This window comes from Helobdella robusta (assembly GCF_000326865.2).
Source record: "Helobdella robusta unplaced genomic scaffold HELROscaffold_6, whole genome shotgun sequence".
NCBI classification, from domain to species: Eukaryota; Metazoa; Annelida; class Clitellata; order Rhynchobdellida; family Glossiphoniidae; genus Helobdella; species Helobdella robusta.
Genome location: NW_008705330.1, coordinates 4,738,123 through 4,759,336, shown reverse-complemented (window position 1 = coordinate 4,759,336; position 21,214 = coordinate 4,738,123). Strand labels below are relative to the sequence as shown.

General features: G+C 32.5%; 1 protein-coding gene across 1 annotated transcript; it reads right to left on the bottom strand.

The window, feature by feature from the left end:
• Positions 1 to 13,369: 13,369 nt before the first annotated feature.
• HELRODRAFT_164460 (hypothetical protein) lies at positions 13,370 to 15,349 on the bottom strand (the record flags this gene model as incomplete). The annotated part of the gene is made up of 1 exon (XM_009029394.1): positions 13,370 to 15,349. One exon carries the CDS (start codon positions 15,347 to 15,349, stop codon positions 13,370 to 13,372), a length of 1,980 nt encoding a protein of 659 aa, XP_009027642.1.
• Positions 15,350 to 21,214: the final 5,865 nt, after the last annotated feature.

Here is a 21,214-nt window from a genome sequence, read left to right as displayed (position 1 = left end):
TATATATATATATATATATATACAATAATCTATAAATTCTACCGAATGTTTTTGTAGTTCGTTACTACAAACATATTAACGCCAAACATTCGGTAGAATTTATAGAATATTGTAAAAATTATGGTCTATTACCAACATATATATATATATATATGTATATATATATATATATATATATATATATATATATATATATAGAATAATTTTTGATAATAAAAAGATAATATGGACCATCGTATATTTTCAAATTTTTACATTAAAAATAGTGAATTTAATATGTTTTTTAATTTCTGCATTAGTTAACCACTGCCAAGAAGTTTTTTAAAAATCAAGAAATTTCAGCAAAATGAAACTGTTCAAAACACAAATTGTAGGTGGCCAAAAACTTTTTGAAAACAAAACTACAAATTTTTTAAAAAATAGCAAACTAATCAACCGTAGTAACGAATAACAAACGAATAACATTAACAGCAACAAAACTCTAACAATGTGATCATTATTGCCATCGTTACCATGACGACAATAATGATGCTAATTTAAAAATGAAAATTATTTCAATGCAAAATTGCCTCCAGATTGCTTTCCCGAGAACTACATTACATACCGTGAGTTTTTTAATCATTCATTCATTCGTTCGTCCGTTCGTTTCTTCGTTCATTCATTCATTCATAAAATGTGTGCCATTCTTGCAATGTGTTTCATAACGCAATGTATGTACTACCCACTTTCATTAGCGATTGGGACGGAATTACACAGCGCATTTTAAAATCTCTCTTGTGTATTCTTAAAATAATCACATTTATTCCAACATTACTTATTTTAGATTGAATTCCAAGAGAACAAGACTTTAAACCATTAACATATTTCATCGTTCACACCGCTTTTTGTGTAAAAAAATGCTACAGTGAATTTTTAATAACGTTGAATAAACGTGAAGCCCTTATAATATTTGCCACTGCTTACCTACGTGAAGAGTTGTTGTATTGAATTATGTTTTCTGTTATATAAGGGTTTTCAAATTTAATTCTTCAAACAATCTGTCGCTGCTTTAAGCGCAAGAAACATTTTGATTAAAAAAAGCTTGAAATAGCAAAAATTAAATTTAAACTTGTATTGAAAAAATGCCCCTGCAAATACATAGTGAACAAAATGAAAGCAGCCTGTTGTTCCACACACACGTGCTGAAGCAAGTCAACAAGGCGGCATCCGCAAACTTCGCTGATTTCAATATTATTCACATTATGCTACTACGAACAGAGCAGTAAATAAAGTTTTTTCTAATAACAATTTCATATCCATAATGGTATGTAAATGTGAAAAAATGCCTCCTTCACAAATCTCCTCATAATTTGCTTGCATCTTGGTGTGTACGGTGGGTTAATAAATATGTAGGAAGGCGCGCACTGTCTGCTGCAGATATGTCTGTATACGTTCGTTTTACATCCCATATCACTCCCAGTCTTAAGGCCTGTGTGTGTGTGCGTGTGTGTGTGTGTGTGTGTGTGTGCAGTGTGCATGAACATGTGCATTTATTTCTGGACCAATGTCTGTGTTTGCCTAACAAAACGTTTGTCAGACATTTGAGTGTTCCAGTCTTTCGCTGAACTGTTTGTTAAAAGTTTTTATTGCAAATACCAACAGATGTTTGCTTTGTAACATGCGTTTTGCTGAAAAATGTGAACTCTGTCAATAAAAAATCTGCTAAAAATATGTTTTTAGTAGTGCGCCGAAAAAATTTTGCCAGAAAAATTAATTTGATTTTTCAGAGAAATCATGTTCGGTATTGAAGAAACTGATTTTGAAATCACGTCAGTTGAGCATGGTTGTTTGTTTAAATTTTTTTAAAAAATTTGTTTCGATCTGAAAACATTTGTTAAACATTTTTCTAATTATTTGATTACATTATTGTGCAAATTGATTATTATCTATATTTTATAACGTTTTTTAAGTTGAAAATTTCATTCGATTTCGATCTCATCAACCAACAACTCGTCTCGTGATGGGGCAAAAATTTTTTTTGGTTGGCGACCTTTTTCTATTGCCCACCACACATTTTTTAACAAATATTTACAAGTAAAAGCCGGAGGTTTGTACAAAAATTTACATAATTTTATTGTTGTATGGTGGCTGATATAGTTTTCAGTCTAACTTAACACATTTTTATCGAAATCTTGTTCAATTTAGCCTTAACAATACAAAAATTTCCTATTGTGGGTGACGCTTCAGTCCCAAAGACTCCTCCATGCTTACGTCTCTGAGCCTGGATAAGTGCGGATGGAGATTGAACGGATGTTCGAGATTAAATATGATCACTGACTACACATTAGCAGAAGCATTAAAAAACTTTTCCACTCTTAATGAGCATATTTTTTTAAATTTATTAGAATCGAAAACTCCTTCAAACGTAACGACCAACTCTCAAAAATAGAAGGTATTAATTCTTGAAAATAAAATGAATTAAGATCTTAAAAGATAAAATCAGATGTATTGGAGTGCGAAAATTTTAACAAACAAAAAGTCGCGAAAAAGAAATTTTAGAAATTAATTCAAATTGCTGGTGTACGTGGAAATGTTGGCAATTGTTCGAGCTCCTAATTGAATCATTTGTTTGCTGGCAGGTGTCACAGAACAAAATCATCATTAAGTCTGATTAATTAAATTCTAAGCCAGAAAGAGAATGTAGTACAAAATATTTTAGTTATTTTACAAAAGAAAATTGTTTTCTCTTACGATTTATTTAATGAAAGCAAAATTGTTGGCTTGTCAAGTAACGTAAAAATTAGCATTCAGCTCAAACAACCAAAGGAAACATAACTTGAAATTTTTTTAAAATAAATGCTACGTCAAACTCGACGGAACAATTTGCATAGATTAAAAGTTATAGATAAAAAAATAAAGAAAAATATTGATAGATTACAAACCAATCTGAGTAGATCAACTTTATATTTTTTCTGTATAATGTTCAGTACCAGGACTCCATCCATTTAAAAATTTATGAGAAGATCTTTTGGGATTTTTGTGAACATTTATTACCTTGAACATGAACTAAAAACCTTTCACAAAAAATATTTACGAAAAAGGATTTCATAATTTTAAACATTTATCAAGGAATTTTGAACCCAAAAAGTTCAATGCTGCAGGTTTTGATTATCAAACCTCTACACATTCGACGGCAAAACAAATCAACCCGCACAAAGTTTAGCAATTTTTCAATTTTCTAATCTAAATAAAGTGTAACTTGAAAATTTTTTCATGGTGCCTTTTACGACAGTTTAAAAAAAACTCAATACGAACAGAAATCGTTCATGAATATTCCAAGATTGAAAAATATATTTCATGGAACATGTATGTAAATTGAAATTTATTTCAAAGCAGGCATTCCAACATTTCCTCATATTTATTCCTCATTAGCATGGATTTAATTATCCTGCCAATCAACACATTCTGCAGATTTTTCTTAAAATTGCCAATTTTTTTACTTTGGCTGCTTCATATACATTTTTGTTTCCAAATTGGTGTCTTATGATTTTGTTTCTCACATTTGGTTTCCAGGTGATTTCCAGCTACTTTTTTAAGCATTCTATTTCAGATGTTTAGTCTGCTTTTGTAATATTTTTTTATTGTCTAGTTTTTCCATTCATCGGTTATAACAGTGAAAAGAACACACAAGTTTTTTTTTTATTTAAACTTTATTTCATCGTAAATAAAAATCGATAGTTAATTACATTTTTAATAGTTACTGGCCACAATGGTTAACACAATTTTGAACCTTCTAAAACAGTATATTTTGTGATAAGTTTTTGATTTTTTTATTTTCCACAATTTTCAGCAATTTTTTCAATTTGGAGTAATATTTTTTGTTCTGTACCGTTTCCATTCAGACTTCTCACATAATGACGGTCGATTGTTTTTTATTCATTAAAATTTTTATCCCAAAAACGAAAATAAAATTACGGTGTCCTCCAACGCTTAAGTCGTTTAATTATAGACTTTACTTAACATGTATCTGGACTCTACTTTACATATAACTGGACTTCCTCTAACGCATAACTTAATTATCTGATTAGCATTCTTCAATCTGCAAAGATATGTCATGTTGTAGAATACATATTTCAGAATAAAAAAAATGTCTTTCGAAAGTAATCTTGCTGAAAGCTGAAACGTAGAAACATGAAACTTCACTCATGTTTGCGTCAAAACTAATTTAACTGCATAAAATTTGACAGAAGAAATAGCGAAACAAATTTGTTATTTCAAATCTATCTTATAACACATAGATTTGTCTTTCATTAATATATTGAAATAGTAATAACATAGTTAAAACTGGGTGTTATTCTATTTCATAATTAAAAAAACATATGTGCAACATTTTCACAAACAATTTGTTGGAAAGACATTTATTTTATACTGAACTTTTTATTTTACAACAGTACGTAGTTGACTATCAAGCAGTAGTTATGGTGTAATTCAATCATAAATTCTTCTTCTTCAAAATTTAAGCCAATTCAGAAAATTTCTGGCATATAAAACATCAAAATTTACATATTTCTATATGAATTATTGATAATAGCAATACATCTTTGCACAACAGCTCATTTTAATTATCATCTCAATTATTGAACTTAAAAAAGACGCTTTCAAGAAATACAACGTTATTGAAAATATTGACCAGAACTGTAACAGTTATAAAAACAATAATGAAAATTATGATAAAAATAATAATAATTATTATTATTATTGTAATTATGATGCTTCCACCATAGATTCGTAAAAACGAAAAACGGCTACAGACTGGTTGATGAAGAACAATCTATGGGCCAAAAGTTCGTTCAGTTAGAAATATGAATATATCAAAGATATATATACACACACACATATATATGTGGTTCATAAATATACGCATACACAAACATATGTATATATTATTTTTGTATATTTGTATGTACATCTCATGTACGTGTGCCAGTCTGTGTGAAGCATGTTTCCATCTCTCTCTGTTATTAGATTTTATTGATTTTATGTTGTTCTTAGCTGGTCGCGGATCAATAAATCGATATATATATACATATATACTTATAGATACTATATCTGTCGCTTCTTTTTTAGTTTTGAATGTTCACTTCTCGTCCGAATATCTTGAAATGAATGAACTAACTTTTCGATGTTGGTCAAAGATATATTATAATCAGAGTTGGTGTTTACATTTTATTATTATGCTTATTATTAACACCTTCATTATTATTATTATTATTTTTATTACCATCATCGTCTTCATCATTATCGTCTTCACCATAGACATCATCTTCAATGTATAAAACTGCCTTGTTTAATACTATTGTTTAATACTATTGTTTTAATTATATTTTTTTTATAAGATGATTAAAATTGATAATTTAATCATTCAACTATCTAAATAGTTTCCATTTCTCTAAACTACTCGTCATCATCATCGTCGTCGTCATCGTCGTCACCATCGTCATATTTATGACGAAGCTAGGAAATAAAATAAGTAGATATGTTATCATCAATTGTTGGCATAGATACAATATTTTATGGCACGTCGATGTTGTATGTTAAACTTGGATGATTGCGATTAGAGCTTATTTTCCATTTATTATTATTTTTCATTTATTAGGTTATTGTTATTATTATAATTGATTTAGTATTTATTTATTTTTATGATGTTATTATTGTTATTTTAGATGTTATTAATTTTGGAAAACTTTTAAACATTCAACGAAGTTATCTCTATCGCTGTATGTATGCCGCTTGCTTCGCTTCAACTTAATCGATTGAATATTTGTTAAAAGATAGTGATTGTTAGTTAGACAGATAGACAAATAGATATATAGATGGATGAATGGATGGATGGATGGATGGATGGACGGACGGACGGACGGACAGACAGATAGATAGAAAGATAGATAGATTAGAATTTTAAGATATAATGTTTGAATGAATGTATATTGTATAAAAAAACACTAACCTTGTAGATGAATTAACTTTTTATTTCGTTTTTATTCTACTTTTTCATTCATTTAATCAAAATTGAAATAAACCTTTGATAAAAAACACGATCTGCAAGAAGTTGAGGCACGCCAAAAATGAGATAGATGCATATAGAGAGGAGCTTTAATTAAATTAAAAGCATTGTAATATTCTGCTAAATAAAGTAACTAAACTTTCATGTATACGAACGTGCCAAAAGAAAGAGAATATAGATGAAGACAGAGTAGGACAAACAAATACAGACAGTCAGTCAGTCATGCAAACAGACAGATACACGTACAAACGGGCACATATCAAAACCAGCATACGCAAATGGCAACACGCATACAAAACAAACAGTCGGAAATAGAAAAATATTGAAGTAAGAAGACTGTAAGGTAGGAGATAACGTTAGTAAGAGGATTAAAGGCGTAACATATCTTCGCAGAAATAGTAACAAACCAGAAAGCAAATAAAAATTAACGGAAGTGTAATTTCTACACCAAGCAGAACAAACACTGCACTAAGATCAACAACAACAACAACATCTACAACAACACAATCGCAACATCCATCTACAACAACGTCTCCAACAACATCTACAACAACATCTGCAACAACGCAATCACAACAGTGAATCCAACTGACAGCCAACAAACAATCCGTTCGTCAACATCTGACATTTTATTTCTTAATCTCTTTTTTCTTACATCAAGATCACTTCTGATTAAGTTATGGTTTACATCTGCTAAAAAATTAATCCTGCGACCAAAATTATTTAATAAACTAAATTTGAAAATAAAAAATGAAACATTGATAACGACGAAATAAAAATCTATCCCAAATTAACTCAACCCAAGATTAATATGTCTATATATCACAGGGTCATAAAATCGAAGTCTAAAACTTACTACTAATCTATGCAATTCAAATTTCATTAGTTAAATCCTATCAAAACGACATCTACTTTGAATAAAACTTGATCCGATCTCATAAAAATTTCATTTCTCCCAGGTAAACGTCCCCCCTAAAATAATTGAAACACCAAATTTTCAGAAATAAAAACTTCAATTTTGAAATTAATTACACTGAAAATAAATAAATACATTGAGAACAGAATCGGCGTAAATTAATATGAAAATGAAAATTATTAAACAGTCAAAAAAAAGTTAACAAAATATTTTAGTAAATTTAACTTTTAAATTTAAAAAAAAATATCTAAAAACAAAAAGAAATTGAATAAAAACAGTGTGAAAGAATGTGATGAGGTAATTAAGTTTGACAAAATAAATTACTGACTGTGGTTGGTGTGACGACAAAAATGTGGTGGTAGTTGTGATGATGATGATGACCACGATTGTGGTGATAGTGGTGATGCTGATGATGACGTCATTTTGATCATCGTTACCATCGACAGGACTGGAATGAATGATAATCACCAGATTAAGTCTCTGAAATTGAAAATGGTCGTTGCACTAATGAAAAAACAAAATGTTATTTTTTTAGAGAATTATTTACAAGTGTATTTCCCCAGCCCCCCAACTTAAAAAATGGGGCTGAAATTGGGTGTGGAGTTTGTGCTCCACTAGTGCCGGTTAATGCCGTATTTATCAGTGGCGTCACTAGGGGGGTGCGGACCGCACCGGGTGACACCCTCACAGGGGGGTGACACCAAAATATCACTGTATATGTTTTTATGTCCCTCCATGAAATTATTCTTATCATTAATTCAGCCTAACCCGCCCAGCGCCCAGAAATGTATTATGAATAAAATTTTTTTCGTTCAAATCATTTTTGTATTCGACGTTTAAACCATTCAAATTCGACGTCCGAATTATTAAGCGCCGCGCCGAGCACATTTAACTTGTTCGTGTTTATAAATTTTGCTAAGAATGCTGTATGTCTATGGGGTGTCATGAGAGGGGTGACACCATGAGTTACCGCACCGGGTGACACCAACCCTAGTGACGCCACTGGTATTTATTTTTGTTAGTGCTGGTCCCATGTGTGGAGTACAGCTAGGGGGCTCGGGACCTGCCAGCCCACCAAATGCCGCGAGAAACTTAAAATTAACAGTATTGTTAGTACAACTTTAGCGCTTTTTATTTCCGTAATAATTTTCGTTAATGCTGATCTCCGATTGTCTCGGAAGTTCGGGTTCGTTTTGGTCAGACCTGAAGAACGCACTAAAAGAAGTACTAAAGAGCGCTAACTCTTGCGGCATTTATGGGGCTTGCATTTTTCAAACTCCAGCCATCGGGGACCAGCACTAAGGAAAATAATTACGGCACTAAAAAACACTAACATAGCACTGACGATGGTGTAGATTTCAAGTCTCTAGTGGTATTTCCCATTTCCCGAGCCCATCTTAAGTGGGAGAAGCACTAACAAAAATTTGCAGGCCACTAAACGGCACTAACGATACTGCAAATTTCGAGTCTCTAGCGGCACTTTCGAAAAAGCATTTTCTGGGCCTCCCTGTCATATCCCTTTTATAGGACGAGCACTAACGAAAATTACCACTGCAATCAAAAGCACTAATGATAATGTAAATTTCAAGTCTTTAGTGGCATTTGGAGAGCTGGCACGTCCCGAACCTGCCCAAACTTTAATCAGTACAGAAAACCGGCACTAACGGAAATAAATACAGCACCAACCGATACTAACGTGGCACAAACCCCACACCCAGTGTCAGCCCCATTTTACAAGTTGAGGGTGGGCTGGGAGAATAAACCCATTATTTCCTAAGATGAAGCAAAATATGATAGAGATGCAACAGAGGGCAAGGGCAATTAGAAATTAAGATTTAAATTAATATAAATCTTTTTGTTTAACAACAAAAAACATACATAAACACAAGCATACAACACAAAAACAAACATACGCACCAACAAACACATACATACATACATACATACATACATACATACATACATACATACATACATACATACATACATACATACATACATACATACATACATACATACATACATACATACATACATACATACATACATACATACATACATACATACATACATACATACATACATACATACATACATACATACATACATACATACATACATACATACATACATACATACATACATACATACATACATACATACATACATACATACATACATACATACATACATACATACATACATACATACATACATACATACATACATACATACATACATACATACATACATACATACATACATACATACATACAGACATACATACATACATACATACATACATACATACATACATACATACATACATACATACAGATAGACAGACATACATACACACACATATACACACACACACATACATACACACACACACATACATACATACATACAATCATATCTAACGGGTAGAACTCAGCAGGTTTTGTTTAGAAAAGTCTTATCATCTGTCAAGAGGGTAAAAACGGGTGTTCCTCAGGGATCAGTGCTAGGACCAGTTTTGTTTCTACTCTTTACATCGGATATAATTAAAATAATAATGTCGCATGGACTTGTTGGTCATGCGTATGCAGATGACATACAGATAGTTGCTACAGAGACATTTCAGCCCGTGATTGATAAACTTGTTGGTTGTTTGATGGAGATTGAACGTTGGATGTTGAGCAATTTCTTAAGGTTGAACCGGGGTAAAGCTCAAATGCTTCCTGTCGGTACATGGCAGCAGTTGTCAAGACTTAATATGAACTCGGTTGAAGTTGGTGACGTTGAAGTATCATTTGCTTCTACAGCCTTGAATTTGGGGGTATGGTTGGATAGCAAGCTCTCAATGAAAGATCAAATAAAGTCGCTATCAATTGCAAGTATGATGCATTTCAGAAAATTGTACAAGATTTGACACTATTTGAACAGATTTGCCATGGAAACACTGGTACATGCTTTTATTACATCCAGATTAGATTATTGTACTTTCAAATACCTGACAAGTCAATAGCTGTACTTCAGTCTATTCAAAATCGAGCAGCAAAACTTGTCACAAAAAATCTGAAATTCGATCACGTGACTCCAATCTACACTGGCTAAAAATTGAAAAAAAAAAAATTTTCAAAATTGCTGTCTTAACGTTTCGGTCATTACATGGTTTAGCACCACAGTATTTGGCGGACATGTTCATCAGAAAAAGTTCGCAGTTGAGATCAAATGACATGAACGTCCTGGTTGTGCCGACAACGAATTTACAGACCGGATCACGCAATATTGCTGTTGCTGGACCGGTGGTTTGGAACAGTCTACCGGCGTTTCTAAGAAGACCAGATCTATCATTGTTTTTGTTTAAAAAGGAGCTGAAGACTCATTTATTTTCGCAGAATTAACAATGTCTTTGTCTTCGTTTGATTAATGTTTGGTTTGTTCATTTATTTTAGGGAGCGCTTTTGAGATCTTTTTTTTTGTAATTAGCGCTGTACAAATTGATTTGTAATAATAATAATAATACATACATACATACATACATACACACATACGCATACAAACACACACACATGCATACAGACGTGATTGGTGTGCTAGATGGGGCGACTACTGCGTGCCGGAGTCGAAGATGAGGTTTGCGACATGTTGTGCAGGGACCAGGTGCGTCTGTGGGATCATTTGGAAAACTGGGAGGTGCCAATGTAGGACTGAATCCCTCTTCGGATGATGAGAAAAAATGATGAAAAAAGAGGAAGAAGAAGACAATGATAACGGTGTTGATAATGATGGTGATGATGTTGATGATAATGATGGCAGGGGTGATGATGATGATGTTGATGATTGTGATGGTAGTGATATTAGCGATGTGAAAATGTGATGATGATTGGGATGAAGATGATCATGATGGTAAGGATATTAAAGTGGTGATTAGAACATTGCAATACTTTTGTTTCAGCTATGTCCTTTATTGATTTGGAAGATTTTATTTTTTTCAACAAAGATGTGTTCATAATTTCATAAAAAAATTTTTTTTTGTCGGTCCGTTGATTTATCGTTTATAAGGCCGTTAAACTGATTGTTTCTAAAACTCCTTTGATTTTTTGGTTGGTTGGTTAGTTTGTTGGCCGATTAGTTGATTGAATGATATGATGGTTGGTTGGTTTGTTGATTGATTGATGATCAATGATCGAACTGTTATTTCAGTTCATTATCCACCTAGTTGACCATTTAAATTGTCGAGATTGGATGTTTAGAGTGAAATAATTGTACATTCAGTTGGATGGCTGCTGTGATTGGTGATTAATTGGTTAATTGGTTAATTAATTAGTTGATTGATTGGTCAGTTGATTGATAGAGGAGTTGAGTGAGAGATGGATTAAAAACTTAGAAGACAAGTTGATCAGGGAACTTTATTTTTAAAATAAATTAAATGGTTAACTGATTGTTTGATTTATCACTGTATAACAGCAGTATTGTCAATTAATAAATTAGTAATTTAATATAACGTAGCGAACAATGTATCTTGTATTTTATTAGAAGAACTTCATCGATAGAATAGAAACAAAAGAATACAAAAAAATGTTGTTGCATCAATTTCTACAAATTTTCGTAAAATTATTCTTCATTTAAAAATTCACAACTGCAACAAATGAAATGAAAGTTTGATACCAAAAATGAACTAAAGTTATGAAATTCAAATGCAATATGTTTTGTAATAAAATCGTAGCTTCTCTTCTAGCGTCATTCGGGACTGTATCCTCCTCTGCTAACTTTTCTAACAATTTCGTCACTAACTCTTAGGGTGGATCTTCGATCGACGATTGTGGCAACCGTTTGCACTTCACCATGTATCACATTTACATTTAACAGTTCTATTTAACAGTTTTCAACAACTCCCATCGTGATGCTGAAAGTTTAAAAAAGAAGATTTTCAACTGTTTCAAAACGTGTCACAATAATTGGATCTTGATTAGATGCAGTAACACTTACTAAGTTATAATTTACAAACAATGCTTGGCTATATTATAATAATTCTTTCTTTAACACCAGATGTATGACATGATATATGGGTAATTATACGAACAATCAATGTTATGAAAAATGTAGTGATCCATTCAACACGCGATTTATCCCAATAACATGTCAAACAAAATGATAGATAAAATTGATATATTGATTATTATTATTACATACGAACCGTCCAATATTTTCCTTTGCCTAAGAGAACGCATCTCTCTCTTATGTTATAAGGCAAAAAAAAATTAAAAAAAGCCGTTTTGGCTCCCCCTAAAAGCATCACCCGATTCATGATTAGGTACCTCACACTACCTCGCGGCGCCACATAATAGAATCATTAAGACACTTACTAATACTTTCCAAATTTATTTTAACGGAACCTTCAAAAGTCCGCTGCAGCTGGCCCACTGATATGCATTTAAGCAATAAGACTTCAAAAGTTTATATTGGTTAATAATTTCATAAATCTTGTTTACAAATTATTGTAATTTGCATTTTAAATGTGTAAAAATCAGAATTTAAAAATTACTTAGCTTGTCCGAATTGACGCGCAAAATTAACTAGCGACCAAAGAATAATTGTGACTTCTGGCGTATATTTATTTCTTCTAACAATTTTATCTTAAATTTTTATTAACTTTTTTTTCTTAGCGTTAGTGTTAATGTTAGTTTCTGTAATTCTTTTTGAATTAATTTTTTCTACAATATTTACATTTTCTATAAACTGCAACACTGAAACAAATATTTCCAAACTTTTCATTTTATTAGTAAAGAAGTAGTATACAAGTTAATAATTTTGCACATAGCAACAACAATGTAACAATAAAAATAATAATAGTTATTATTATATTAATATACCATTAATATATAATTATTATTATATTTATAATTCATGGAATAAGAAGTCAAATAAAATTTTATAACACAATAATTAAAAAGATCATTACATTTAAACGGATGTATTTAGTTATCACAGTTGCATCTATCACATTCGTTCAGCGGATGTTGTTGCTTGCTAGTTTAAATACTTCACAAACTTTTCTTCTTACTAATGTTAGTTCTCACGGAATAAAGTATTTTCAAACAAGGCAACAATCGCAAAGCATCAACAATAAATCCAGCAGAATAAAATTAACATCAAGAAACGAACTTCGATCAATTTTTTAACAAAGGATCAAACAACAAAAAGATTAAACATCACATCTAGCAACAAAATATCATGATACAAATACAATGACAACAAATTATCTGGATACAAATACAAGTAAAAACTAAAGAGAAATTAATAGCATAAACAAGAAATTATTGAAAAATTTGCATGCAAAACAAAACAAATAAGAAAAAAACTACGAATTGAAAACCCAACCAAAACACAACGATAACAATGATAAATTTTTATTAGCAGTCTCAGTAGCACATCCTTTTCTGCTGGCGACCACTGACGCTTCTGCCGACTATTTCCATAGACTGGCTGTTGTAGTTGTTGCTGTCATCGTCGTCGTTGTTGTCATAATTGGAGTTGCAGAACTTGTTGTTCAGAGTGTTGTTGTATCTGAGATTGTTGTCGAACGAACTGTAATTGTTGTTTATGTTGTTGTTCCTATCATTTCTGAAATAATCGCAACTTTCTTGATACTTGTTATAACTAAATTTGTTGTTGTTGTTGGGAGTGTTGTTGAAGCGACGATTTTTGTCGTTGTAGCCGTAGTCAACGTGATCGTAATTGTCGACCACGTTCTCATCGTGATTAACATTTCTATCACCATTACCATTGTTAAACCCGTTGTTATTGTAGAAGTTGCTGTTGTTACTGTTGTTGTATTTGTAATTTTTCCACCTGGTTGAAATTTTGGCCGAGGCACTCCTCTTGAAATCTCGCGACAGTCTCAACTCTCGCCTCAAGAGGGCTTGTTCCCTGGTTATTCTTTCTGTCGCCAGAGCGATTGCATGAATACGCTCGTTTATGCCACCATCATCTTTGTTGATGTTGCTGAGACTGTTGATGTTATTTGTGCTGCTGCTGTATATGTTATCCTTTGTGTTGTTGGCAAAAACAATCTTGTTGTTGTTCTCCCTACTGAAGTTTGTGCTCCGGAGGTATATTTTGTTGTTACTGTCAATGTTATTGTTGTTGTAGGAATCGCTGTTGTTGTTGTTTGTGTTTTGTTGACTGCCTAACGTGTCATGACCATTCGTTGTAAGATTATCTTGGGTGGAAGATGCATTGAATTTGTTTATTGTCAATTGACTGTTTGTTAAGACAACTTGATCGCCATCGTGATAATGTTGTTGTAGTTGTCGTTGTTGTTGTTGTTTCTGGTAATGTTGTTCTGTTTGTTGTTTAATTTGTTGTTGAGGAACTGATCTGACAAGTTTAGTTGAACTATTTGGCGCTTGTTTTGATGACGTCATTACGAGAGAGTTGGTGGAGAGTGTGTGTTGCAGGTTGTTGTGGCTGTTGTTGTTGACATTTCCGTTCATGTTATTATTTTTGTTGCTGTTTTGAGAGTAGAAATTATTATTTTTGTCATAAATATTGTTGCTCATGTTGGCTATGTTGTTGTATTTTTTATACAGATCCAAATCCGTTTTAAAGTTTTTCTTATATTCAGTGCTGTAGAATATGTCTCTGAAACCGTTGTTATTGTTGTGGATGTTGTTGTTGGAGGTGTTGGTGATGAAATTTGGAATGACGTTATCATCACTGAGGAATGTTTGTTGGTTGTACTCAATTTTGTTGTTAAGGTTGGAAATATTGTTGATGGTGTGGTTAATGTTATTCCTCCTACTGATGCTCAGGTTGATGATTTTGATTGGCTTGTTGTAAGCGTTCGGATGACTGGGGTGTTGTATTGTTTCAAAGACCTCGTCGTAAGAATTCGGCTGTTGGTTGTTTTGCGGTATGTTTTTGCATTGTTGTTGTTGTAGAAAGTATTGTTTTTCAGAAATATTTTTATAGACGTTTCTTTTGTTGTTATGATTGTTGTTGTATCTTTGGTTTCGCATGTTTTCGTTTTTATTGCTGTTCGTAATGTTATTAACGAACGATTTGTAACCTGAGTCATCGTTATTATCAGATGAGATGATGATGTTTGTTTCAGATGACTTGCTGCTCCTATTAGCGAATGCCGCGTTGGAAGTAGCGACAGCAGCTTTTCTGTTTTTCAAGTTAGTAAAAGTGTCTTCATCGCTGATATAAATATCATCATTTGTTACGTCAGAAATATTCGCGTTGTTGAATGTATTGTTGCTAGTGGCTGAATCGTTCTCAGTTGCATTGTACCACGTCAGGCATTCAGCAACACTGCTCGGCCTTGAACTTCCCCAGCCTGGACCCTGGGGCATGGTGACCCTACCCGACCATCTGCTGTGGGGTAACATGCTCATCTTGCTGACTGGCTGGCCCTTCCTAGGCAACTGTCCGAATTTGTTGACTCTTCACTCTTTCTATAGTTTATCTAAAATATGAATTTTATTTGGAACATTCGTAATTTTTGATTACATCAACCAAAACAGTTGTAAAAGTGCTCATTATGGAAAGACGCTATAAATCATTATTGCTTCGTTGAAAAGCCACTGCGCAGAATTATAACTCAGTTGAGATTTAAGAAAATTATTAACTAATTTATGGTCTAAGAAGTTAAAAGTGTAACGACAATAACAAAATTAAAAATGAATTTTTTTTACAAATACTCATGAAGCACTCCAGCGATGAGATTATAATGATATTTTGAGAAGGCAGCAGGCGAGCGCCGTCTGTTGTATCGTGCGTTGTTGTTGTTGTTCGGTCGTCAATGACTACCACATTTTACCGTTTCCCTTGTGTTTCATTTCTTGGTAATGTTGTGTTTCCATGTTGCTCCTGTCTGTTCTTCTGCCTCTTCGTTGTTAAACGTTTGCATTTTCCTACGTTATTGATTGGTGGCTCAATAAAAATATCAGGATTGATTTTTATTCGCGTTTTTACTGGCAGAGCTGTGGTATTACAAGGTATGGAATGTTAATGTGTGTGTGTGTGTGTGTGTGTGTGTGTGTGTGTGTGTGTGTGTGTGTGGTGTGTGTATACGCACTTGGATTCATGCATGTAATTTTTGATTGAGCGAATGCGTTAGCAAATAGATACCCGTTGGTGTTGTCTCGTTGAAGTTTGTCTTGGCTAACAATTTTTTTTACATTTGCATCAAGTAAAATGTTTTTGGATTTTAGTCAAGTAAAAAACTTAAAAAATTATTTTAACATTAAATTCAACTTTTTTGAAATATTGTTTATTTTTGTGAAAGGTGAAGGTCTTCTTATCTATTATCCGATGTTTAAAGACAAGACAGAAAGAGTAACATAATTTTTATTTAAACAACAAATAAATTTTTTCCCAGTAACTTACATTTAATCTTTTCAGCATAGTACAGTGTCACGCATCATCACCACAACACATTAATACCTATATTGATGTTTACGTGTAGGCATTGCTTCATACTCACAACCTGCACGACTTGTCTTAGGGTTGGGAAGACTAGAAATCATGTAGCTAGGTAGCTAGGAGGACAGTCCTGCTTTCGTCGCAGCTGCCTGTGAGGACCAGCAAAACTCGTTGACTAACATTACAAAACTAACATTAGCAACAACGTCATCGATGACGTCATCAAGTTTTAAACTCGCACACTTTTCGGACGATTGATAAATGTTTCCTGGAAATTTAATTCCAACTGCTCTATGTATAATTGTTTATTTATGTATAACCACGCGGCTGTTTGGTTTAAATTGAATTAAAAATTAATTCATCTTAACTGCCTAGCGAGCAAATTAAAAATAATTTTATTTCGGCGATTTTGTCAATTTTAAGATGGAAATGTTTGAAAAATTAAAAAGAAATGTAGCAGAGGTCAAACGTATAACAATTTTTGAAATTAAGAAAAAAATTATTTAATTTTAATAAATTTCAAACAAAAGAAGATGTAACAATTTGAACACCCAAAGTTCCTTCCTGTGTGAAACACCTGGAGGAATTTTAAGTGCATTCATTCAACCTGCTCTTGTGCATAAAACATTACATTTTATGTTTCTAGTAGATGAAAATTTTGATTTTTTTTCATTTTGAAGAATTTCAGGGAACACGTCGTCTACGTGATGCCTCCATGTTTTATTTAAATGATTCGACTGCAATATTTCAAGTTTTATAAATAACGATTTTTGCTTTTACAATAATTTAACATTATTTTTAACAGTTCCTTGAAAAATCTTTTAGAAATTAAAAACATTTTGAAAATTTATTTTAGAATGAAATCCAAGAAATAATTTTTAGCAGGTAACATATAAACAAGTCATTTAAATTGAACGTTGTATCAAAGTTCTTATCAAATATTTTTTTGGGTGTATCTGCAACGAGTTAATGAAATTTATTAGAAACGTGTCAATCAACCAAGAAAACTATATTTCCGTGGAAGAAATAAAAAAAAACTAGAGAGCAAAAGTGAACAACTTTCAGGCGTGCTTTCAACGTCAGATGCACACACGTTTGCAATCATTACGCGCCAGGGACCATCGTATTTTTGGGGTAAAAATATTAAAATCTCGGCCCACTTTCAACCCACCTTGCTCTCAAATTTTTAAAAATTGTGCCAACTCGTACAACTTAATCGACAACAGGGAAAATAAATTCAAAAATTTAATTATTTTGAAAATTTGTGAGGTATTCGGCTTTTATATTTTCATATGTCTCCTGTATAATTGAAATTACTCATGCTTTTCACGCAGATATTTATTGCATGCGCTAAATCTAACGTCTATTTATTGACGATGTGAATGCTGTTGTTGGTCGATTTGCAATTATTCATCATTCAATTTACGCTCGCTACCTCCTGTCATGCATTCATTCATTCGTTTGTTCGTTCGTTTGTTTGTTTTGTTGTTTGTTTGTTCTTTCTTTCGTTCGTTCGTATTTTTGCTTGTTCAATAAGTTATCTGTCAGTTTATCACCTTGTTTGTTTGTTCCTCATGGATTCACGCGATCTCATCTCCATTAATGAATTTTCTCAAAAATGAGATTGCTGGTGTCAGATATTGCTCATTTCATAATTTCAAAAATTCTTAAGTTACTGATGACGATGACGATGTTGATGATGACGATGATGATGATGACGATGATGGTGATAATGATGACGGTGACAAATTTAACACTACATAATAAAGTTCCTTGAAATTTTCAGCAAGAATTGAAACAGCAGCAAGTCTATTAGAATAATATTCAACGAGCATGGATTTATTTTCCCAATTTTGACGATGTTTGTTTACCTCGCCAAGTTCTTTATCGCAGCCGAAGCAAAAATCTCAAAAAAGTATGAAGTTTTATTGCAGACAAGTTTGTATGAAGTTGCAAACTTGGGAAATACTTTTAATTTGTTTTTATTTCATCAGTGAGACTTTTTACTGGATTGCTGTGGTCTGTTTTTAGCAATATTTTTGTTACTGGGCATGAATTTGGTGGAAAGATTTTCAGATTGTGGTCCATTTTTAATTTCAAATATCTCCGCTATTTACATGACCAATTAATCGATCATTATTTTTTGTAGGAACATTTTTTCCATGTTCAACAAACCCTCGCTCATCAATAAATTGTGTCGACCAAAATTTATGGAGATAAGAAAATTACACGTTTCTCGCTGACTATGTGGCCCCACACATGCCTACATTATGCAAGTTTTTTATTACTCCACTTTCTACCATTCCTACTTTAGTTCAATAGACCAGATTTTTATTATTAATTGAAAATATTAATTTGTTGAATCAATTATTTTAACTTATTTTAAAAGCTCCATACAAGAAAGGTTATAACACAGCAACCAGACCTCACAACTTCCACATAATCACAAACTGCAGCACTAAGTCTTAATCTCTTTTTTGGATCCGTATTCATAGTCTCAGGTGTTGAATATTTTTCCGACATACGGTGTAGAGAATGTTTTTCCAACATACTATGGAGTAAATGTTAATAAAAATGTTTCAATTTTTTCAAAGGTTGTGTACGTTCGTATATAAGCTTGCCTTAAATGAAATTTATTCAAATTATTTTTTGTAAGGTAGTAAAAATTTAATCATTTTTTTGTAGTTTTTCTTGCTTGATGGATAAAAAAATAGTTTACTCTGGAACAGATGAAGTGTTTATATATAGGCTGTACATCGTGTTGAATCTGTTTGCTCATCAACATCCTTTATTTATATTTACTTGGAATCTATTCCTTCATTCATGAAAGTTTATCATAAATATTTCTCAATAACTCTACAATGGCCATAAGGTAATTGTCCATTTTAGATCAGATTATTAATAAATAAAATATTAAAGCTTATTAAGTCTGTATGACATACAATTCACATGTGAGTTGAGAAAAGCCACATGAAGCAGCATAACAACAAGCGGTGCAACAGGCACGCCTGTGGATGTAAAAATAGACATTCTGGATCATGAAATGTTCATTAAGGAGAAAAATATTTGGGGAGAGAACTCAAACTCAATAATTCTAGATGCAAAGTTTATATAGCAGGTGGGTGGACATTATGATGGTGCGATCAGATGGAGCAGAGCACATGCTCACGTGACACGAAATGTTCAGTCACGTGGTAGATACTACGCATGTTCTTCCTGTTTGTTTTGTGTGTGATTACATGCAAGCTCTCAGGAATCACGCACCGTCGTTTCTTTCGTTTGTGCGCAGTAACGAACGATGCAGCGATGCTTTAGAAGAAGATTGTTTGCTCAGTGCATGCAGTTCTTCTTCTTCAGCAAATATTTTCGAATCTTCTTAAAAACTGTTTACAACGAACCGAGTGTAATTATTTCGTGGTCGTGTGCAGCTAACAAAATAATTTTAAAATATTTGCGGTTCAACGTATCAAATAAAGTGTTTGATGTGACGTAAATACAAATTTTTAAAATCAAAATTAGCACTGTACTTTCTAAATTTGGTTCATCAACAGTGTGTGTGTGTGTGTGTGTGTGTGTGTGTGTGTGTGTGTGTGTGTGTGTGTGTGTGTGTGTGTGTGTGCATACGTGCGTAACTTTTTAACGTTAAGTTTTGTGTATTCGATTCGAGTTGTAACACTTATGAGAATAAATTGACACGACATGCCCCACATGTGTGTGAACTGTTTCTAACACCCAATCACTGCTTTAGTTTATATTGAGCTATTTGCTCCCTGCTCAACACTGTTTCAACTTTTACAAACACTCAGGCAACAAACGCATATGAATGCCGACAGGTTCAAATTCACACACCACAAACTCTGACGTATGATGGACTGGGTCCGTTCGCATCTCAGCTCGATCACAGCAAGCAAGACTGGACGAACTGGCACTACGCTCTTTGCTGCTTGTTCTTATAAACTTGTTTAAAAAAGGAGTTAAAAAAATGACCGTATCATTTGGATTGTTTGAATATAACTCAACGCAAGAGCATAACTTTTTGTTTTAATCCGTGAGAACATTTTTACTTTAAAGTCTTTTTGTCAATATTTTGTTGAAATATGTTCATAAATATTTTTTTAAAAAGTTTTGCTGGTGAGTATGAAAAAAAGTTTATAACACCTCTTAACGAATTTGTACTGATATTTGTGAATTTTATTCAGAATGATGAATTGAAGATTAATTTGCTACCAAACAGACCACGAACATCCCCACTCTTGCGTAACACCTCGTAACAAAATCTTCACTTGCTTTTGGGCCGTTTTTAAGGAATAAACGAACAACCCCTTTACCATTCATCATTCCTTCATTCATTTATCGGCCATTTGTCATTCATTCATTCATCTTTCATTTGTCGCATCTAGACTATTTAGTCGTAAGCTTCTACTGATGTTGAACGTTCTGCTTTTCATCTGTTCATCCTATAAATAAATGAATTAAAAAGATTTGGAATGGTCTTCCACTCAACTCGGGATGTCAAGTTTGGAATTTCCAAAATGAAATTAAAATGCCACTTGTTTGGACAGTTTCTTCGGCGATATAAAATGAATTGAAGTGCTGCAAACAAAATTAACCTGAATGCTGTTGGCACCATTTAGTGTAAAAAAAGGTGCTACACAAATAACCCAATAATAATAATAATATTAATAATAATAATAATAATAATATTATTATAAAAATATTATTAATAATACTAATAATAATGATAATAATAAACTTATATTTATACCAACACATTCGTTTGTTTACTAACCAAACGTTTTTTTGTTACGCAATTTTTTGATATTTAAGATATGCTT